The 20979-nt window shown below is 38.6% G+C and overlaps 8 protein-coding genes across 9 annotated transcripts in view; 3 read left to right on the forward strand and 5 right to left on the reverse strand.

Moving 5' to 3' along the window:
- Positions 1-1722, reverse strand: part of LOC123012332 (suppressor of hairless protein) — a 3721-nt gene extending 1999 nt beyond the window's left edge. Inside the window, exon 1 of the mRNA XM_044410174.1 lies at positions 502-1722. Within this exon, the coding sequence (XP_044266109.1) occupies positions 502-1347 (846 nt within the window). The 5' untranslated portion in view covers positions 1348-1722. The remainder of the gene's footprint in view (positions 1-501) is intronic.
- Positions 1-5998, forward strand: part of LOC123012326 (DNA excision repair protein ERCC-5 homolog) — a 6285-nt gene extending 287 nt beyond the window's left edge. Inside the window, exons 2-6 of the mRNA XM_044410168.1 lie at positions 261-2549; positions 2625-2800; positions 2948-4720; positions 4773-4986; positions 5036-5998. Coding sequence (XP_044266103.1) covers positions 2462-2549; positions 2625-2800; positions 2948-4720; positions 4773-4986; positions 5036-5949 — 3165 coding nt within the window. The 5' untranslated portion in view covers positions 261-2461 and the 3' untranslated portion in view covers positions 5950-5998. The remainder of the gene's footprint in view (positions 1-260; positions 2550-2624; positions 2801-2947; positions 4721-4772; positions 4987-5035) is intronic.
- LOC123012334 (platelet-activating factor acetylhydrolase IB subunit beta homolog) lies at positions 5988-7163 on the reverse strand. The gene is made up of 3 exons (XM_044410178.1): positions 6970-7163; positions 6591-6920; positions 5988-6540 (listed from the first exon to the last, which is right to left on the reverse strand). Exons 1-3 carry the CDS (start codon positions 7033-7035, stop codon positions 6259-6261), a joined length of 678 nt encoding a protein of 225 aa, XP_044266113.1. The 5' UTR covers positions 7036-7163; the 3' UTR covers positions 5988-6258.
- Positions 7141-9606, forward strand: LOC123012335 (nuclear cap-binding protein subunit 2). Its single transcript, XM_044410179.1, has 4 exons — positions 7141-7319; positions 7367-7584; positions 7636-7787; positions 9372-9606. Exons 1-4 carry the CDS (start codon positions 7260-7262, stop codon positions 9488-9490), a joined length of 549 nt encoding a protein of 182 aa, XP_044266114.1. The 5' UTR covers positions 7141-7259; the 3' UTR covers positions 9491-9606.
- LOC123012327 (gamma-tubulin complex component 3) lies at positions 7879-11766 on the reverse strand. Its single transcript, XM_044410169.1, has 7 exons — positions 11616-11766; positions 11382-11560; positions 11092-11328; positions 10968-11043; positions 10084-10899; positions 9086-9275; positions 7879-9030 (listed from the first exon to the last, which is right to left on the reverse strand). Exons 1-7 carry the CDS (start codon positions 11698-11700, stop codon positions 8118-8120), a joined length of 2496 nt encoding a protein of 831 aa, XP_044266104.1. The 5' UTR covers positions 11701-11766; the 3' UTR covers positions 7879-8117.
- Positions 11761-12794, forward strand: LOC123012333. 2 transcript variants are annotated; one of them, XM_044410177.1, is made up of 4 exons: positions 11761-11926; positions 11971-12167; positions 12215-12353; positions 12403-12794. In XM_044410177.1, the coding sequence occupies exons 1-4, from the start codon at positions 11855-11857 to the stop codon at positions 12724-12726; spliced, it is 732 nt and encodes a 243-aa protein (XP_044266112.1). In that variant the 5' UTR covers positions 11761-11854; the 3' UTR covers positions 12727-12794. The 2 variants fall into 2 exon arrangements, with proteins under 2 accessions (XP_044266112.1, XP_044266110.1); XM_044410175.1 differs by having other exon boundaries at positions 11763-11926; positions 12215-12359.
- Positions 12735-17072, reverse strand: LOC123012331 (importin subunit alpha-4). The gene is made up of 4 exons (XM_044410173.1): positions 16768-17072; positions 15974-16672; positions 13922-14614; positions 12735-13866 (listed from the first exon to the last, which is right to left on the reverse strand). The coding sequence occupies exons 1-4, from the start codon at positions 16828-16830 to the stop codon at positions 13771-13773; spliced, it is 1551 nt and encodes a 516-aa protein (XP_044266108.1). The 5' UTR covers positions 16831-17072; the 3' UTR covers positions 12735-13770.
- A 268-nt stretch (positions 17073-17340) lies between these two features.
- Positions 17341-20979, reverse strand: part of LOC123012329 (endonuclease/exonuclease/phosphatase family domain-containing protein 1-like) — a 5148-nt gene continuing 1509 nt past the window's right edge. Inside the window, 5 exon segments of the mRNA XM_044410172.1 lie at positions 17341-17949; positions 18039-18269; positions 18321-18360; positions 18362-18506; positions 18560-18966. Of these exon segments, the coding sequence (XP_044266107.1) occupies positions 17672-17949; positions 18039-18269; positions 18321-18360; positions 18362-18506; positions 18560-18966 (1101 nt within the window). The 3' untranslated portion in view covers positions 17341-17671.

A 20979-nucleotide genomic window follows, 5' to 3' on the forward strand; every position in this document is an offset into this window, starting at 1 on the left:
TAATATTTTGACGGTTCAAAATGTGGAATAAAACACATTTTAAATTTGGCTCGGTACTATTTTTTAGCGCGTAGTATCTAGTAACTTTTGTTTCACCAATTACTCGATGAATAGTTTCTAGCAAGTTTTATTATTTACATTAAAAAAAACATATTTTTTGACCATTTTAACTAATTTCATTACTTCAAAATCAAATAAGCAATTTTTTTATTTTCGAAAATAGGCTTTGTAACGCCCGCGTAAATGGCTGGTTTTGATAGGATGGGAACCGACATGTGTACTCAAATGGGCCAATCACAAGCCGGATCAACATTTGAACAGAAAAATCAAATTTTTCCCAGTGAAACCTCGGAAAATCGTTGTTTTGTCTCAAATCGGTCATTGTTTGACTACAATTGCGTGTATAAAGCCTCTCTTTGTGTAATTTTGATGGAATATAAAGATTGACATGTTGCCGGAACATAACCTCAACTTTTTGTTGATGTTTTTTCCAGCACTTACCTTTCGAATAATGAGTCTCGGAAGGGCCATTCCAGTGACAGAACACACCAATTTGACTGTAGAACCGTAATGAATGTATCCATCACGTACTTGAAACTCCTCACTTTCAGATTCATTGTCGTCTAATAAGTGTATAGTGAAAGCACCCCACTGTGTGGAACTGGCATGAAAATGTCCATTTTCCACATGTAAATACCGCGTGGAGACAGTCTGAGATCTAAGTCGGTTAAAAAGCGCCACTTTGGTACCGCTCGCAATACACAAATCAGCGTTTTTTAAAGATTGCTTCTTCTTTGAAGGCTTTGAGATAACTTTGATCCTTTTGCTGTGAAACACCCCAATGTCGTGTCCCGACCCGTAGAACATCTTCACGGATAACATAAAGTGTTTCCTCTTGTCCGAATCGGAGATGTACAGAGTTTTCGCGGCACAGTACTGCTTGCCATTATTCAAATCCAGCTGCTGCATGTCTTGATCCGAGTTCCCGATTCCTATGAAAGCGCACAATTGGGAGGCTTGTTCTGACTCGCCCTCCCTCAGCATCTGTTCCTGGCGAAGCCTCCAGCCATCCCCGAACAGATATATACAAGGCGGAGGACAAAAAAACCTCTTCTCGTTCCCGTAGGACTTCTGCGCCACCTTAGCGTGCAGAATGACGATAACCATGTCGGACCGGTCCCTCAGGTATCGCTCCATGGCCTCTCGGGTGAGCCTCCGGTCCTCACCGCGATAACCCCCGGGCACCACCGCCCCCGAAAACCGCGAATACATAGCCCCGTGCTGCGGTGGTGGCGTCGGGGGCGACTGAGCGTGGGCTATGCCCGGCAATCCGTACTGATGGGGCATTTCAAAGCACTTAATCAAGTAGGCCGCATCGCACAAGCGTTTGTTTTATCGATGCACTCACAGCCAACTCTTCGCACGGCTACCGCTACACACGGTGAGAACAAATGCCATGCTTCCCCCTCCTTTGCCCCCCAATATCTCATTCGAAAAACACCTGTTTGGAGAGAGGATTTTCCGACAGGATGGCCAACTTTCAAATGACAAGTTTTCACAGGAAGTGCCCAAATTAGAGCGTTATAGGAATTTTTTACAAGATGAAGTGACTTCTGAGATGGGTTTGATGGGCCAGGATGGGTTTACGGACGGAATGGGCGGCGGGACGGGCGCGGTTGGATTGCTGAAAATTATGTAATTTTGGTAGCGTTAAGGCGGGTTTACATGCGTAAAACGGTAGTTAATGACAAGACAGTGGCGGAGAGAAAAAAGACCGGTTTTATGATGAGAAATTTTTCTAATTCCCATCACCTTGATAGCTGATTTACTCTAATTAGGTGCTATTTATTATTATACGTAATCACTCAGTTGTATACAAAATAATTTTAAAAAGAAAAAAACAAGGTATCAACAAAGAGAGCCGTATTTAATTATTCATAATTAAAATAGTAAAATAAACACAATAAGTTTGCTTGGGAAATTAAATAGTCGCAAAAATAAACCGTCTTAATTTTCCACAAAGTTTGTCTATGGGGATATCTTATTTGGGGAGCGCACGCCGCCGCTGTGAGACAAAAGAATATCGTTCAATTGTGTATTTATTGACATATGGGCGCACGTCACTGATCAGTGTGTTTATGAATGGGTCCCCTCCCGCGTGAAGGTACCTTTAGCGCCGCTCCCCCCGCCGTCCCTCAGGATGTTGGGGTTACAGCCAGGGCGTGGGAAAATCATGGTGTGGGAAAGAGTGGGTGGCCTCGGCGATTCTCAAACATTTGATACTGAGAGATGTAATTCAGACCGCTGGACGAGATTAGGTCTGTTTTCCTCTGATTTGATGATTCTTCGCATCTAAATCATGGGAACTGACTGACGTTCGTGTCGCGGTCGTTCATCGCCGCCTCAGACCGTGGGAATTTTTAACATCAGACACCTCGAATTATTTACCAGAAAATATATTATGGGAGTTCACGGTCTGTGGAGGCTCATCGAGCCTTCCGGCAAACCCGTGCCTTTGGAATCTCTAGAAAATAAAGTGTTAGCTGTCGGTATCCTTTTGACATATCAAATGTCACATTTTATTATGACACTTGATCGATTATAACCTTAACATGATCTGACAGATGTATCGATTTGGTTGCACCAAATCGTCAAAGGGTTTCAGGACGCCAAGGGGGCTGCAGTTCCTCATGCACATCTACTGGGGATCTACCACAGAGTATGCAAATTGCTTTATTTCAGAATCAAACCGGTGTTTGTCTTTGATGGAGGTGTTCCAGTTCTCAAGAAACAAACCATAGTGAGTAAAATAATGAGAAAATCCTCCTATAAACAAACATAACCTCTGTTTTTGCACTTTTTCAACAAATTTCAGTGGCGTAACATTGCATAACAATTAAAGCATCAAATTTTTAACCTTCTTGGTGTATAAAACCCTGAATTTCAGGCTTTACGAAACCAGCAAAAGTCCAAAACCTTATCCGAGGCGGAACGCATCCACAAAAACCTCTTATCGGCCTTAGTAAAACATAGCGCTATTAGCAAAGTCTTATCTGAAAAAGCCAAAGCAGCTATAACCGCATCAACTTCCCCAACAAAACGCGACGATGACGAACTTTACGTCTTGCCCCCATCTCAATCTTTGGACTCTACACTGTCACAAAGTGACAGTTCGGATTCAGAAGATTCGGGGCTTCCCCGATACGACTTACATTCGATAGACACTGAAAGTGCCGAATTCAAGTCCTTACCGGCCGACGTTCGGCATGAAATTCTTTCCGACTTGAAGGACACACGAAAGCAGTCTTCGTGGGGACGAATCCACGAAATGCCCACTCAAAGTGATAACTTTTCCACATATCAAATGAAGAGACTCTTGAAGAGGCAGTCAGTACAAATCGCTCTTGAAAACGTAGAGAAAGAGATGGGGGGACACTCCTTATCATTGGGGGAGCTGGAGAAATTGCTCAAAGATCAGGGAGTTATAACGAATTTGAAAGGAAATCGGATTGCTTCAGATGAAAATACACGATTTCTTCTAATCAAAGATATCAAGCAAGCTATGGAGGATGCGAAAAAACAAAATTTACCAATGATTGAAGAGAGCGAAGAAGGCGATGAAACAAAAGAAGAGGAGAAGAATGTGAAGAATAAAGGGGACCAAGAATTTGAAGATGATTTGAAGAGGGCTATAGAACTATCTTTGGAGGCGACACCATCGACGTCGAAAATAAAAGACAACGAAGATGAGGTACCGTCTACCAGTTCTAAGGGGAAGAGACAACTGTCGTTGTCGTTTCTTACCGATTTCGAAGATGCCGATTTTGGATATTCTGACTCCAGTGAAGAAGAAGAAGCAGTTCATACGAGGCTAACACCAGCTCAGAGATACATGATGGAGTATAGTGGACTGACTCCTAGCGAAATTGCAAAGATTATTGCCAGTAAAAGTAGGACTGTGAAGAGCGCTAGTGAAGAAACAAAAGAAGAAAAGGATAAAAATAGCGCACAGGCAGTTGAGAGTAGTTCTGATGTTTCTAACAGTATTATAAAGAGTCCTGAAGAAACTAAAGACGAAACAGATGAGGCTGGTAGTAGTTCAGATGTTTCTAATAATATTATCAGGGATAGTGAACAAACAATGGAAGAAATAGAAAAGTATGAGAGTAGTTCAAATATTTGTAGTGCAGTTACCAAAGGCAGTATTGAAAATGGTGTAGATTTAGCTGATGAAGTTATTACTTCTACAGTTGAAGTAATGTCAGATTCTACATGTAGCGACGAGGAGGACTTTGTGGATGTAGATGAAGAATTACAGACGAAAAATACCATTGGGAATACTGGAATGGAGGTCGTAATAAAGCCAGATGAAGAAATTGAAGATGATCTCTTTAAGGACGTATTTGAAGAAATTGAAGAGAAAACGGAAGTGTCAAGTAGCACTGAAGATACTGTTAAAGAAGTGGAAAAAGAAAGAAAAACAGAAGAAAGAACGTCAGGTCAATTACTGAAAGAAAAGATTGAGAAGATGGTTAAAGCATATACGAAACCTCAACATGAAGAAAAGAAAGATAGCAAAGCGAATACTGAATTAACAGTTGAGCAACTGAACGAAATGAGAGATAATCTCAGAAAGGAACAAACAGAATTACTAATAGAGAAACAAACAAAAGAAAGAACTGCGGGTAATATTACCGAACAAATGTTTCAAGAAGCTCAGGTGAGATTTTTGTTACTTTAATTTAATTCGAAAACAAATAATGTTACTCTAGGAACTCTTGGAATTGTTTGGGGTGCCGTACATTATAGCCCCCATGGAAGCCGAGGCTCAGTGTGCTTTTCTAGAGCTGATTGGTCTTACTGACGGTACCATAACCGACGATAGTGACATTTGGCTATTTGGGGGAAAAACCGTCTACAAGAATTTTTTCAACCAAAATAAAATTGTGATGGAATTCAAATCAGAAAACATCCAACACCATTACAGTACTGTCTACTTACGTGTTGTAAACTTTCATTATTTTAATGTTTACAGAACTGACAAGGGAACAAATGATCCTCCTAGCCATGTTGGTGGGGAGTGATTACACCACAGGTTTGACTGGAGTTGGTCCAGTGACGGCTCTAGAAATTTTGGCCGCTTTCCCTCCCAAAAATCACATAGTCTCGGGTTTGTCAGAGTTTAAAAATTGGGTTAAAAGAGGCAAACTGCCCGGCCCTGGTCGGACTTCCCTTCGCGGCAAGTTGAAGAATCTGAGTTTCACGGAGAATTTTCCAAATCCCCAGATTGTTCAAGCCTATCTAGAGCCCAAAGTTGAGACAAGTAAAGAGAGATTTACATGGGGGAAACTTGATGTTTTTGGGTTAGTGGAATTCACGAGACAAAAGTTCGGATGGACGAAAAACAAGACTGAGGAAATTCTTAATCCAATTTTGAGACGAATGAAGGAAAGTAAGAGTCAGAAAGCAATTACTGATTTTTTCAAGGTTGAGTATAGAGTGGATTCAGGGGGGATGGAGAAGCAGATGAGCAAGAGAGTGAAGACTGCGCTAGATAAGATAGGGAAAGGAATTGGAGTTGAGGGGGAGGAGGAAGAACCGAAAAAGAAGAAGAAAAAAGTAGGGAGGAAAAACGAAGATGAGGATATTAAAATCCTGAAGGAGACGAAAGTTAGGTCGAAAAAACGAGTGGAAGAAATACAGAAAGAAGTTAAAAAGGAGATTCAAGAACAAAAAGAAGAAAGGAAGGTTAATCTTCAGAAATTACACAAAATGGAAGTTATTCCTCAGAGACAGAAAGATAAGGCTGAAATGTTGAAAAATCGAATTCAGGCTATTGAAACTTTTAGAAGATCAAAACAAGGTCCTGGTTACGTGAAAAAGAGAGCAAAAGTGCAGAAAGAGCCACAAAAAGATGCGAGTTACTTATCAGAAAGTGACACTGATTAGTTTTTGTTACTATTTCTTCTTTTTTAAATAAAGTTCTATTTTTACTTTTGATGCAAATTTTATTCCAATTTTATAGGTATGTATAGAAATAATAAGAATAGCAATTATCACAACTAAACAGTTCTTCTTAAAGTACCTTAAACTAGCATAAATAAATAGCGACTTCCTATTAATAGGAAAAAATAAATTCGGAATGTGAAAAAAATTTACAATGTTTTTAACCTTATTATCACATGAGATTCAAAAACAAAACTTAAGGCAAAGAGCCTGAGCTTAATCTAAACAAGCGAATAAAAAGGCATTTGAACTTTATTCCGATGGTGTGAGATCTCTTTCGGGTTCTCCTTCACTGAGCAATTGGAGAAGTAAGTCATGAACTGGCTCAAAGGCTTTCCTGCTGCCGGCGTTAGTGAGCAGGAGGTAATCATGCATGTCGTGGTGACTTATTGTCCCGTCTGATTGTACAAAGCCTTTATCGATCACAACCAATTCCACTTTGGGTAAATTGACTAATTTGCTTTTGAGGAGCTCATTGGCCTGAGCCATGCGCTCCCTCAGTTTGTTGGGGTGCTGCCCCCTAGGTAACAATGTCTGAAACGAATCGGCTTAAGTCAGGCCCACCGCACCCTTACCCAACTCACGGGAACTACGATATAAACATCATGGTGTCGTTCTCTTATTGTACTGATTATTTCTAAAATTCCTTCAGTGATTTCTTCAGGAGTATTTGCGTGGTTGTTAGTACCGACGTGAAGAACTATAACTTTGGGTTTTACGTTATCGAGTTCGCCGTTTTGAATCCTCCAGAGGACGTTCTCGATCTTGTCTCTGTGGATACCGAAATTTAAACAATGTAAAGGAGCAAAAAGTTCGTTCCACACTTCAGTGTGTTGTAAAGCTTGCACGATCGAATCGCCAACAAAAACCACATCGGCGTCTTTCTCTCGCGACTCTGAGATGAAACGTTTGTGCTAAAATCACAGGTTGAGTCAAGGAAGCCCCCAGGTTTTTCTTACTTACGATACTCATCCATCGGTGGTCACCGTCACTGTCATCGACAGGTACGGCCAATTTACACGTATTCATCTTTGTAAAAAAATGTACGGGAATGAGTTTACGATTAAAGCCACTAATATCGCAAATTAAAAATTTATAAAAATGACATTTCTGAACGTCAAAAAACTAACCAACCGTGCAAACGGCGCGGAATCTACATTACCGACCGAGCGTTATAAAAAAGTGTCATAATTGTTTGTGTTTATAAACATTGGATTTTGTGAAAAAAGTGTGTATTTTAGGCCTAGTTCATAATGTCGACGATTTCTTCACCATCAGTTGAACTCAGTTCGTACCGCGACCAACATTTTAAGGTAAATTTCAGGGAGATGTGAGGCATAACCTCACCTCAACTTTTCAGGGCACAAGAGCCGAACAGGATCGTTTATTGCGATTATCGACTACTCTGTATGTTGGAAATTTATCATTTTACACTACTGAGGAACAAATATACGAATTATTTTCAAAATGCGGCGACATTCGTCGAGTGGTCATGGGCCTAGATAAGTACAAAAAAACGCCTTGTGGCTTCTGTTTCGTTGAGTATTACAATAGACAAGACGCGGAAAATTGCTTAAGGTTGCATGTACGATTTGTGGCTAATTGAAGATTGCGAATTTGCGGTTCTAGGTATATAAATGGCACCCGTTTGGATGACAGAATTGTGAGAACAGACTGGGACGCAGGCTTCGTCGAGGGCCGACAGTACGGTCGGGGAAAGACTGGGGGTCAAGTGCGTGACGAGTACAGAACTGACTACGACTCAGGCCGTGGCGGCTACGGTAAAATAATTCAACAAAAAATGGGTGTAAATGAGGGTGGTTTATCACGATAATTGTGTTTTTTATCTCTAATTTTAAGTAAACAAATTCGTAATGAATAACTTGGTTTATTTGAAGCCGAGCTGTTGCTCAAATTTGCACTTCCATTACATAATTAAGTCCCAGATGAAAGGTTGCACCCTTTCATCCAATACAACATCAGATATGTTTCTGTTTTTTCTTTGTACGAAGTAGAGAGTCACAACTTCCGTATTTGCTAACAGTAGAACTCGGCGATTGCGCAATATATACAAATTGAGACGGCTGATTGTACACAAAGTCTGTTTCCGGTCAAATAATTTTATAATAATCGTTAAAACTAAGTCTCACGCTCAGTAATTGGAGATTCATATTCGAACTCGACGACAGCAGCAATAAATATTTCTTAACGAATTGTTCATACGTTTGTGCTAAATGTTTCACTTTGGTCCGGATGCTATTCAAGAATTCGTGAAAATTTTCAACCCGCGCTTTCGCTATTATTTCATCCTCACTGGTCATTCCAAACATCTCAGAATTCTCAGTCATGGCCTTGAGGGCCATGAAAGCGTCATACTCTTTCGTGGCAGCCTCATTCAGTGCCTCCTGATGTCCCTCCAACGTCAAAATAAAATTATAAATTGACCTCAACTGCGAAAACAACTGCCTCGAACTCTCATCCAACAGCACTCCACATTGAACCGAATTCAAAAAAATCGTGTGTGCGCTTATAATTTCATCCAAACACTCGGCTTGATTCACCCGTCGCAGCATTTCCGCCCAGGAGCACTCCAACACTTCAAAGAGAAAGTAATACTGAGTTTGGTGCAAAAAATGGATCATTTCGCTTGTGAGAATGTGGATTATATGCATGACGGGTTTGAGTTCTCTTATTTTGCGGAACTTTTTGGCCATTGAAATTTGCTGTTTTCTCATATTGGCCAAGACGAACTCCATGCGTTTGGCCTTCCATAAAGCACCGAAAAGACACTGGTATGTCGTCATTGTGGGTTGAAAAATCGTCCCAACGGGACCGTCGACGATATAAACGAGACTAAAAACATCCCATCCGGTGTCACCCTGCGAGTGCCCCATGAAGCTGGCATTGAGCCGTTGAAGGGTGTCCTCGTCTTCGAATTGGGCGTTGGTTACGCGGATCGCTGATTCGAGAATTGTAGAAAGGGTGTGACTGTAGATTTCTTGCGCCGGCTTGTTTAGTTCAGGGCTAAATTTCGGTTTTCTTAATTAAACTAATCAAATAAATACGAGAAAATACGTACACTAAGAGTTCTAACAAGTGGCGGATGAAGTCACCCTGGCCGAGTAAGAGGTATCTCCGAAGGGATTGCAAATGTTCGTATAGCCGGTATTTGTTTTTGAGGAGGTCAAGGACTCGGAGCGACGTTTCCCGGTAGACTTTTTCGAGGGCCGAGTCGAATTCGAGGCTTTGTTCGGGTGAAAATAACGATTCTGAAATTAATTACATTTAAACGTATCAAAGAGAGAACATAATCATAATTGAATAAACCAAGATTAGCATAGCAAATTTGAGAATATTGTTTATAGGACAACATCTGAAAATGGCGAGGGCTTTTAAAGAACAAGTACCGCTACAATACAGGCAAAAGGAGAATTTTAAGGATGTCGATAAGGAGTTAAAAACTGTGGTAACGGCTAGAGAGTAATATTTAAATAGGTTACGCATTACTTTTGTATTACATTATCGAGAATTTGTTTTCATTATTTTTGTTTGTTACGATTGAATTGAGTTAAATACAAATAAATGAGATGTTTCTACATACCTTGGAATTTTATTGAATTAATTCATGCAACGCGACAGCAAAATATTCAAATTACCTCAGGATAAAATTTGACTCATTTTGATAATTAATCAAATAAGCCGTTCAGCAACTCAGATTTTCAGGTCCTCGAGGATATTAAACACTTGACTGGGATGTTGATAATTTACACACACACTATATTTTTTTGTAATATTTTGCTTCTAAACAGACATTAAACGTAAACGTAATTTTCCACTAAAATCTCTGATTTCTAGTTTTTGTACTGACAGAGATTCACTTTCAATACATAATTGTTTACAAAACTTGTGGGCAAAATTATTATTTTTTAATTTTGAAAATTCTTTTTATTTATGACTGGCTTGCTTGAACGGTTGAATGAAATGAACGGCCCAAAAATAAGCTTTCGTAACAAAAGTTAATGATTTGTTATTAATAATAAATAAATGTTTCACTAAAATCAATATTTCCCAACGTACCTGAGGTCGTCTTTGACAACTTCTGCAACACATCCCTTTCTGGCAACTGCCCACTATCCTTACAAATCTGTCTCAAAAAATTAATACTCTTCCCCGTTGCCAGTATCTTCTTCGCCTGCTCCATCGTGATAAACGATGGCACCATGGCCTTCCTCACGTGATACTTATCGTGCCACAGTCTCTCGGCCGCGGCTATGTCCCTCGCTTCGATAAAAAACTCATTACACGCATCGTTTATCTCCCCATCTAACAACCACCGCGACAACATGATAAACAACGGCTTACACACCGCCGCCAGCACCTTCTCTGACACCTCCTGGGCGCACTTTGACCCGTGCTGCAGAAACCCGTGGACTGCAGTAATCAACGCGCCCCCTTTTTTCTCGTTACACTGCTCGGCGATGTACGCGAGCCACTCAAAGCGCATTCGGTGCTCGTGGATGTACACCAGTGCCTTGTGAAGATTCATCTGGGGCTGGTCATGGGGATGTTTCTTAAGCGCAGTCTGAAGCAGGGCAATGGTGCGGTAGTAAGAGGAGAGTTCGTCGCGGAGAGTGGCGATGAGGGCGAGACAGATGACGCCCCCGTGTTCGTCATTTGAGTCGCAGTATTGTTTGAGTTGATTATGGAGGAAGCTCATCCCCGTGAGGCGCTCCATAAGACCGCGTTGGATAGGGGTGAGGTTTTTGCCGGCTTTGGGGTCAATGGTGAATCCCAAACCGGCTACTTCTTTGCGCAGGAAGCGCCCCTCTATGCCTTGGAAGGAGTAGATGATGTCTTGCAGAAGCTCGCGGTCGGATACTAGATTGGTGTCGGCTAAAACATCATAATCATAATGTACTCGAAAGATATTTGGCGATTAAATTTTTTTTTTATCTACTCACAAGGTAGATGGGAAGAAACAGATTCCAATTCATTCTTCGACCAAACACTGGAAGCCGCTGTCGTGACCCGTGATGACTAAAAACTTATCATTAAATTTTTGCCGCCAAAATTCATACTTCTAACCGGAATATTAGTGCTACTGGATTGTACTGACTTCAGGGCAGAGTGTCCTTGAAAAATACTTCTTATAGACTCTTGAGAATTACCACTTTTCAGAAAATAGTGTGATTTAGGCCTTGTTATGGTCGTTGAAGGGAATCTATCGAGGCTTTCTATTGTCCCCCATCTGACTTCTTTTTGTGAAATTTTGGCAAGTTTTAGCAGAAAATTCATGACTGAAGCCCGGTTTTGTAACACATTCTTCACAAAAACGTTAGTTAAGTGTAAAATCACAGTTAAAGTGTTTTTCTTACCGTTTTACAGATATTAGAGTAAAGCAATTCAAACTGTTCAACACTGTTTGTTGATTGTTCCCTCAGCATTTCCCTGATTTGGACAACAACAAATTGTTCGTCACTTGGAATATTACATTCCATATCCGACGGCGAACATAGGAAACTAAACGCAGTTTTACATAAATTCGTGGCCAAAACTAAAAAAAAAACAAATTTCACCCACTCAGACTTCTAAAACTGGTAAAAACGTACCTGGCTTATTTTTTGCAAAGTGATTACACAATTGCATTATTAAATCCGGCTGGTTAGACGTATCTGTACTTGTTGATGAATTCATTTTGCCCCTATAAACAACTACAGCCCTTTTTTAAATTATTGGTTAGGAGCGAACGTCAAATTTAAAATAAAATTAAACTGACATCTAAGTGGCGTCATCTACAATAGCAACGTGCTAGGCAACCAGTAATACACACTCTATGTGATTTTGCATAATGATTTCCCGAAAAGAAAATTTATTGGTGAGACCGTGGGAACAAAGACGGTTTGAAAATCACAGGAAAAAGGTGAGATTTTGAACAATTTCACGTTGCCTTTTTGAGGATTGTAGGTGCAATCGGCCGGGCCGGCCATCGACACGCGGCCGCCGTTACCACGACAACACGTCACCCTCAAACTCAAAAAAAAGCAAAAGGAGGAGGAACGGTGCCAAGAAATCGAAAAAAATAATTTCAATCTACTTAAAAGGCTGAGTTATGTGATGAGGACAAGTCGGGTCGACAACTATTGGACCACCCCCCAACCCAAGTAAATCCCCCAATTACAAAACTCCAGAAATGCTAACACAATTCTAGTTTCCTGAATCGGGTTTCTATGTACGATACCGTGCCAAAATTTGAGAATTTGTACACTGAGGGACGGCAAGACGCCCCCAAAAACACCTCGACACGAAAAAGCAGATGTCTGGCGTGCACCCCCCAACCGCTCCCGAACGTTAAGGTAAAAATTATATTTCTGGGTCTATTTTGACCCAAATTTGCAGATCCCCGAAGAACGAGTTCCGTGGGAACCCCAGAAAGGTTCAGTCGGCCGAACTCGGAGCAAGTCGGTTCCGCCAAGGCAAACTGAATTCGTTCCGGGAGTCCCGAGAGTGTCAAAATCCGCCCCAAAGCCGGGCAAAGTGGCGCCAAAAATGAAATTCAGTGCTAAGGAACCGCAATGCATCATTTTAAGCCGTGGTTGCCTAAAATTATCTGTAAATTTCCCATCTGACACGTTGGTAAAACTGCAAGAAGGGACTCAGGAGAAAGTTTTAGTCCATGGGGCTTGTAACTGTCGCAACGTGACCGGAATTGCGGTTAATTAAATTTGATATAAATACAAGTAATTTATTCGCTAGAAATTTACAATGTCCACGTTTCAATAAAATTCTGAAAAACGAAAGTAGTCTAATATTTCGTGTTTTTAAAAAATCCTCAAGAGATGTCTTTCAGACTCCACAAAATTCTACGACTAAAACGAGAAAATCAAGTCATTTTCCTAAAAAATTGATGTTTTTAGGAAAACTTCGAGTTAGATAGAAAAAAGGAGTTAAAAACCAAGGTAAAAAATCAAACTCAACGTTGTTTTTGATGTTTTAGTAGAAATACCGGTTTTTGTTAAAAATAATGAATAGAAAATAGGAAAATGACTAAGAAAACTAGGCATAAAAATCTCGAGTTAAAAATTTACACATATTAGACTACTAACGAAATATGTACTTATTTTTTAAAAAAAGATTCGACTTTGTTTATTTTAAATTATATTTTAAACGATGCAACTACCATAATACAATGGTAAGCATGAAACTATATTTTTTAAATTACATAATAGCCTTATTCATTATCAATTAAACATGACCAGTCAATTAAAATGTTCAATTTATTTAATTCTTTTTCGATAAACATTATGTATATGACAACTGACAACAAAAAAATATTGTAAAACTTAAAAAAAATATGCAGGTATATAGCATGATGTTTACCAAAAAAAACTTGTTAATATCATAAAAATATACAAATCTGCGCATGAGGTTCAATTGTTAAAATCTTGTTAATGACTATTTTTTGATTGATTAAATCATGCCCAGATTTTCTCTTATGTACGGTCATTTTAAAATCTTTACACTAAATATTGATATTTACCTAATTTAAATGAACGAAATAAAATAAAAAATTAAACTACAGTGACGTCGCTTTTTTGTTAAATTAAATAAATATCCTAAAGCAATCACGAAAGTATTTATAAAAAATTCTATATTTACACAACCGTTTAAAATGAGCGTACATAAACCACCGTAAAAAGAATTTAGGGAGGAAAGGAAGCAAACGCGCTAGATCAAAATAGTTACTCTGAGCAATATAGAAATGAATCAGAATTTGAATCCCTCGTTCGGTACGTTGGTATTTGGATCGAATTGGAATCCGGTTTCGGCGGCAGTCGGTGCCAAATTCGGATCGTCGTCGGCCTAAAAACATAATCACCTGTTATCAAACGAGTTCAGAAAATAATTTTCAACTTACATCACCACTAAAGTACTGTTCGATGATGTCATACGCAATTTTATAAATTTCTATATTGTCATGATTTTGCAACATTTCGATTTTATCTAGCCCATTGCACTCCTCGATCATGGTACATAACTGGTCCACCTCCGCTCCCGCCATCTTCAACATGTTGTTAATCCCGTCCAAAACGACTTGAATCACTTGGGCATCTTTACAACTAAGAAGGTCGCAGAACGGGGGAATCACCCCTTCGCGGATAAGTGTTGCCACCTGTTCCTTATTTCCGCCAATGGTTAAATTGCTGATAGCCCACGCTGCCTCTTTCTGCGTTTGAAAATCGCCCTTGCTGAGATTGTTGATGATGTTGGGGAGAAGGCCTGCGTCGATGACGGCTTGAACTTGCATCTGGTTACCGGCAGTGATGTTGGACAGGAACCAGACGGCCTCTTTACAGATCTTCTCTTTGGAGTGGGAAAGAAGGGCAGGGAAGTGGGACAAGGCGTCGCAGTTGAGAACGACTTGAGTCTGCTCGTCCGTGCCAGTGACGATGTTCCCGACGGCACGAAGGGCCGCCGTTTGAACTTTCACCTCTTTGTGGCTAAGAAGGGGGATGAGTTTGGGCACAACGCCGCTGTCGATGACCATTTGAATTTGTTCATTGCCGCCATCAGTGAGGTAACTTAATGCCCAGACCGTGTCGACTAAAATCTGAAAAAACCGTAAAATACATCAATTTTTTTATTGAAACATCAAAGAAATGCTTTCAACAAGAAAAAAAATGTATTAAAAACAGTTGAACAACAAAAAATAGTGAACAAATTTCATGTATTTCAAGTATCAAAAATGACAAGTTTGTCAATTAATTAGGGCATTTTCATAAAGAAGCACTTTTGTGATGGCATTGGCACCCCTTTTTTGTTTAAAAAGGCTGAGAATGTGCACTTTTAATTAATTAAATATTCAAAATCAAACAAAAACATCATCTCTGTAACATAATATGTATTGTAATTATTAACATAAAAAAGCAAAATGGTAATTTAAGCACATCAAAAATTAAAATTAACTTGAACATAAAGAATTCATTATTGTGACATTTTCGTAAAATTTACGATTATGTTGATATCACACAAAAAAGTAGATACTGTTTGTTAACCGATTGTGCTACATTTTCCGTATTGTATTACAATCATGTTTTTCTGTAGATTATAAATTAAGTTAATTTATATTTCAAATCTGAATGTCAGTGGCCACATTAACATATTATTTCCCATAATCTGAAAAAGCTAAAAAAGCAATTTGTTTCTGTAAATAAAATTAAAAAATTTCCAGAGCTAACTCTTTGGTTTTTCACATACACATTTGAACTGAAAAAGGTGCAAAATATCTGCATATAATGGAGAATTAATTAATTATGAATTATACAAATAAAAAGCCCAATACAAGTGCACCCCGTTATTCAAAATGTTATTCGAAATCGTGTTTCGTATCATTTTATTAATAACAAATATCAACTCATATTATTATTATATTATTATTATTAAAGAAGAATACAGAAATATTTTTATATTTCTTTGTAATTACTGTTTTATGTTTTATAGGAGTATGAAGTTTAAATGTTTTTCTAATTTTTTAATATAAATAGAATATTTCTCGATTAATTCCAATATCACATTATGTAAACAATCTCGATTTAAGTTACAAAAACATGATTCACACCTCCAAACAAGTAAGAACAATTATACAGATGACCTACTTGTGAACTTTTAATTAATGAAAATTGTATGAATGATTTTAAAACGTAAAATTCTGCTTCTAGAACCAATCAAACAGTCGTATTTAACCATTTCTTGTAAATTAAGTCGGAATCAACACTAACAAACGATGAAAACGTATTTTTTGCAAAGCATTAAAATGGACAAACGTCCTTGACACCATTTTTGTACAGATGAATTAAACGTTGTCTCATTAAAAGTGTGAACAAATTCCGACCCTTTCAAATTTTCATATTTTTCACTTTGAAAGTATCAAACTGCTCACCTTTGTGGTTCTTCTCTTGAATATACTCACATTGATATCTGTATGATGAATAAGCGCATTCAAGGCGGGTAACAACTCCCTAATAGTCTGTATAGGTGGCGGCGGATCCTTGTTCCTACACAAATTAACAATAACCCAAGTGACGTTCCTCAAGAACGAAATCGGAACATCCGGTTTAATAAACGAGAGAAGTGGATTAACAACACCGAGCTCGATAACATAGTCTCTTAACTGCGGTCCATCGCCGATGATATTCCCCAAGGCCCAAACGGCCTGTTCACAGACGTTCTGTTGGGGCGAATGCAGCAATTTCAAGAAGAGGGGCACAGCTCCCGCTTGCACCACCCTGTTGGTCTGCGCGGACGTCCCCGAGGCGATGTTCGTGAGCGCCCAGGCGGCTTCAAACTGCAACGAGGGCTCGTCATACCGTTCGAGACACATCACGAGTACAGGGAGGATCCCGCTGGAGATAAGGGCGTCGATAGGAGGGTTCCTATCGGAGGACAACAGCTTCCGCGCGGTCTGAATCGCCATCAGCTGCAATGGGGGGTTATCGATGGCGGCCGCTTGCGCCACCAGTTCCTCTAAATTCGTGCTTGAGAGCGACTTTTCGATGTCGTCCTCGTCGGTGGAATCCACCACGGGTACATTCCGGCGCTTCTGGAGGGTTTCCTCGCGCTTGTTCTTGCGCAATTCCACGGTGACCTCGTTGCGCCGTCTTCGCATTTCCTGGGGGCACACAGGGCGGTCAGCCAGGATGCACCGGACGGACATTAGGGGAATAAGGGTGCCGGTGGGGCACAAGAAAAGGGTGGAATACTTACATCTTGGTCTTTTCCTTTATTTTTGAAATTCTGGATGCGATTCTTGTAACCTGTATCCGCCATTTTGATTGATTTGACAATGGAGTGGCTGATGAAAACACGAGGAAAAGCCGGGCGGCGCTCTTAAAACGTAAGACTCTATTGGGCGTTATGATAACATGAAAAATGAAGAGGTAAACGATTCGGGCGCAATTATATCACAAAAGTATCGACAGATTTAAGGTAATTTGGGTATTTTTTCCATACCCATTTGCTACAAAATGATCGGTTGCACAGGTTGCACGCACGGTTGCAAACACAACAAAGTGACAGCTGATCGCCAAAAATTAACACAATTTGAACCTAATCAACATTCAAACGCCGATTTTTTTTATTCCCTAACATAAAATAAAATCAAATGTATTGCCAATGTGCACGTTAAGCCTTTATTTGCAATAATGTCTGCAAAACTTTCAATTTTTAAAGTTGGCGCATTGCTGTCAAGGGCACTTCTGTTCTCACGTGCTTGCGCATCAACAACGAACCGATTGTTGGTTAAACCGAATTTTATTAAAAAATAATAAGTCATTGTTAATAAAATAATATTTATTAAATAAGCAATTACAAATACCAGACTAATGTTTTTACAGTATAATGAATATGAAATCGGGGCCACTTTATTGCAAACATTCATCCCTCGATGTAGGCAACCCGTTAAACTACAAAATTCATTTGAAAATTTAACAAAAAACACAATTTTCAAATAAAAACACTAATCCGGGCCCTCTTTTTCTATTTCACATTAAAATTTTTGTCTTTAAAGCTTAAAAATTAAACCGTTTTACACACAGCCATAAATTTGTAAAATTTACGTGAAGTATACCCAGTCAAAAATAAATAAAATTAAATATAAAATAAGATAATATCACAACGCTGTCCCTGAATTGGGGTTTAGAAACAATTCCATCCAAACGGGACAAAAAGGTGATGCCGGGCCGCCCCAGTTCCACCCATTGGGTATGGCTAAATGGGTCAAACCTTGCTGTACCACGCCGTTAATACCCGTAACTTGACCTTGGATTTTGTTATTAAATAAAATATTTGATATGTGCTGTGGATTTAAGCCCAATTTCGTTCTCAAATAATTAGTGTTCAACGAACTTGGAAAAGCTGCTCGAAGACCCCCTATTGTCAACCAATCGTCTGCAAAAACGAGCAAATATGTAAATAATTATGTAACTTAATTGGCAATGTCGTTAAAAAATATTTACACAATGTTATCAGCAGTTTACCTGTTATATTAGAAATAGCTGAAAAGTCCACAAATAATAAAAGCATATCTTCTTCAGAAATTAAGTCCTTTATTTTTTCTTGCAACACGTCCAGTTTCGCATTTTTGTGCAATTTCATGTTAACTAATTGCAAATCTAAATCGCCGACTTTGAAACTTGCTATGAGCACTTCGCAGTCGTTGCTGGCTTCTTGTGGACCTTGGTTCAATGATATCAGTTCAATATCAATCACTGAAAACAAATTAGTCACACAAATAAAATTAGAAATAGGCAATGTGGTACCTCCATCTGAATCATAGATAAAACCTAACTGGGACCCTTCCTTCTAAGTCCAGCATACAAAAATTCCAGTTATGGTTTTTATCTTTCCACTCGTTTACTCGTCTCAACCTTGGCTTGTTGAGCTCATCACAAATTAATTTCAATGCTGTCACATTAACTACCTCTTGAACCGCTAATATTGAAAGTCTAGAAAAATAACTTGAAAACTTTAATTTCGTACAATATTTTTTTTTACAAACCCGTTCTCTAAAATCGTCCGACACACAACTTCCCTAACTCCAGGATTGTTTGCTTTCTCAAATGTAAACTCGTGTAAATTCCATACTCCGATTCGTATCGCTGGCTCTCCTTTCCGCGTGAAATTGAAAATTTCCTGTCCAGTCGGTCGAGGAGAATATGCTGATAAAAGCTCGAAAATGTCAAAAAGCGAAGAGGAAGATAAACCGTTCAAAACTGGAAGTTTTAAGGGCCCCCCGTTTGTTAATTTTTTCTCATTGACGGAATGGTGGAAGCCATTTGTCAAAATGCTAGATCGGGGGTTGTCGACGTCAGTATCTTCTTGGTCGAAATTTTCAACAGTCAGAAACCGACTAATGTTATCAAGACGGATTCGGTCGATTGATTTGATTTTGAGCAGATCTTCAACCTGGAAAAAAACTGAATTGTATTAATTGTGGCCTCGGGAAAAAATCGGCCATGGGTTGTGGCTTCCACAAAACAATTAAATTAAATTTGGCTTTGTAGTAATAATTAATATATTCAGTGACGTCGATATTTAAAATAGCTTATTGATTACGCAACAATTAAATTTCCAACTTTGTGATATTTTCATGAACCCATCGCCTACTAGTTGACGTCACGCGAATAAATTTTTCAATCGGAAATGAGAAGCAAAAATTTTGAATTGTTTGCGAGGTAATTAAATGCATTTGTTCTATTTGAATTTTTATAGCTCGTAAACACCGACCGGAAATTTTCGACCCTCTCTTTTCGCGATGGTACAAAATGGTCAATAAAACCACGCCACTTTCTATTATCGTTTCAAAATTACGTCAACGTTTTCAAGGTAATTAAGTGATAAAAACGTCTTGTCATCCATTAGGACGATTGACTGAGAATTTTTTCCTTTGTAAAAATTGCACTGCACTCAAGGTTGGACCAACCTGCTAATTACAATTTCATTGCTGAAATAATTTGGAGACGAAATCTATTTATAAATTTTATTTTGGTAAGAATTGTGAAAATTTGCCAACACTTATTTGAAGAGAATGTGGCGAGTTAAGAGATGGTTATTAGAATGATTAAATCTTTATTGATTTAAAGGGGCCAGGTGAGATGTTCTCCGACAGGGTTTAATCGGGTAATTTGCTTACTTTTACTCGCAGAATTAATCAATAAATGAATTGCAAAAATAGAGTTAGTTTTGACGCACAAACGAGTTTCGTCAAAATTAAAACACGTGACAATCTGTCACAAAAAATAACGAGAAAGCTTTAAATCAATTAATTTATTCAAATAAAACTAAATTAAACAATAATTTCAATTATTAGTAGGCTATAGCGATTTATGTTTCGCCGTTTCAGCGCTGATTAGAAACAAAAACACCTCAATTTTAGCGTTTTATCGCTTAAAATTGACGTAAATCAATTGTTTTTAACAGCCACCTGTCTCCTTGACACTGATCTCCATCAATTGGGTCGTAATTGATCATGAGAATAATTCAAGTCTTGCATTAATTTATTCAAGTGACAGTTAATTGCCACAATTAATCTACGAAACACGTTTTTCTTTTCGTCAGTCATTTTCCAAATATATCGTAATTATCTGTGAGCTATAATTAACTACGGATTGTACTTATCATCATTTCCTCAGTCAACTACTAAGTACTCCTGTATCCATCTTGATATCCAATAAGATAAGCAACAAAGTAACAAATTTGTCATCCATTCAATTGAAAGATTTTGACTAAAAATTCCAGTTCCAGCAGCTCTACGACCCGAAAATGCTTATCCGCGCTCTATATAAATCCAGAATTATGTTATTTCCGGTAGAACCGGAAATATACAGTCACGAATTCCGTTTTCCTTCATAAATATGCATAAATTCTTATCTCGACTCAAAACTTCCTTGCAAAAAACTGAATCTCGATAAAGTGCACCGGAAGCACTAAATTCCATTCGTGAAGCAATGTGTTTATGGGAAAATTTTTCGTAAAAAATGTTACATAAGTTTATTGTAATTTATGGTTACCTAAATATTTGTTTAATTAGATATGTTTGATATATTTTAGATAGGCCACCACCCACGTGGTGTGATAATGAACAGACGATTTTTATATATATATATATATATACAATACGAGGTCCATCAGTGATACATAAATCAGTAAAATAATCATTTTTATTCTTTGACACCGTCAAAATTTACGGTTTTTCTCCCGTCTAAGAAAGTTTTGACAACTGTTTGTCATTTCGCAATACGAAACGTCAGAATAAAGCAAGAATAAAATATTGTATTCAACTTGTCTTCGTGTAAATCGGTTCATTTATTCCACCTCGTGGATTCCATCTCGTTAACACTCGTAAATTAAATAACACTTGTTTTTTAATACACGAAGTGATCCAGAAAGACTGAGTATATATATACATATATATAACAT

This window comes from Tribolium madens, unplaced genomic scaffold, assembly GCF_015345945.1.
Source record: "Tribolium madens isolate multiple individuals breed KSU strain unplaced genomic scaffold, Tmad_KSU_1.1 Scaffold_96;HRSCAF=242;Tcas5.2_LG5, whole genome shotgun sequence".
NCBI lineage: Eukaryota > Metazoa > Arthropoda > Insecta > Coleoptera > Tenebrionidae > Tribolium > Tribolium madens.

Coding starts and splice junctions, on each gene's coding strand:
- LOC123012334 (XM_044410178.1), bottom strand. CDS start 7,035: ATGAATACGTGTAAATTGGCCGTACCTGTCGATGACAGTGACGGTGAC. Junction 6,921..6,969: donor ACCACCGATGGATGAGTATC/GTAAGTAAGAAA, acceptor CTGTGATTTTAG/CACAAACGTTTCATCTCAGA. Junction 6,541..6,590: donor ATGTTTATATCGTAGTTCCC/GTGAGTTGGGTA, acceptor GATTCGTTTCAG/ACATTGTTACCTAGGGGGCA.
- LOC123012335 (XM_044410179.1), top strand. CDS start 7,260: ATGTCGACGATTTCTTCACCATCAGTTGAACTCAGTTCGTACCGCGAC. Junction 7,585..7,635: donor GACGCGGAAAATTGCTTAAG/GTTGCATGTACG, acceptor TTGCGGTTCTAG/GTATATAAATGGCACCCGTT. Junction 7,788..9,371: donor CTCAGGCCGTGGCGGCTACG/GTAAAATAATTC, acceptor TATTGTTTATAG/GACAACATCTGAAAATGGCG.
- LOC123012327 (XM_044410169.1), bottom strand. CDS start 11,700: ATGAATTCATCAACAAGTACAGATACGTCTAACCAGCCGGATTTAATA. Junction 11,329..11,381: donor ACTCTAATATCTGTAAAACG/GTAAGAAAAACA, acceptor GTTTTTGTGAAG/AATGTGTTACAAAACCGGGC. Junction 10,900..10,967: donor TGTTTCTTCCCATCTACCTT/GTGAGTAGATAA, acceptor ATGATGTTTTAG/CCGACACCAATCTAGTATCC.
- LOC123012333 (XM_044410175.1), top strand. CDS start 11,855: ATGATTTCCCGAAAAGAAAATTTATTGGTGAGACCGTGGGAACAAAGA. Junction 12,168..12,214: donor TGGACCACCCCCCAACCCAA/GTAAATCCCCCA, acceptor ACACAATTCTAG/TTTCCTGAATCGGGTTTCTA. Junction 12,360..12,402: donor AACCGCTCCCGAACGTTAAG/GTAAAAATTATA, acceptor CCAAATTTGCAG/ATCCCCGAAGAACGAGTTCC.
- LOC123012331 (XM_044410173.1), bottom strand. CDS start 16,830: ATGGCGGATACAGGTTACAAGAATCGCATCCAGAATTTCAAAAATAAA. Junction 16,673..16,767: donor ATAAAGGAAAAGACCAAGAT/GTAAGTATTCCA, acceptor GTGTGCCCCCAG/GAAATGCGAAGACGGCGCAA. Junction 13,867..13,921: donor AACAGTACTTTAGTGGTGAT/GTAAGTTGAAAA, acceptor TTATGTTTTTAG/GCCGACGACGATCCGAATTT.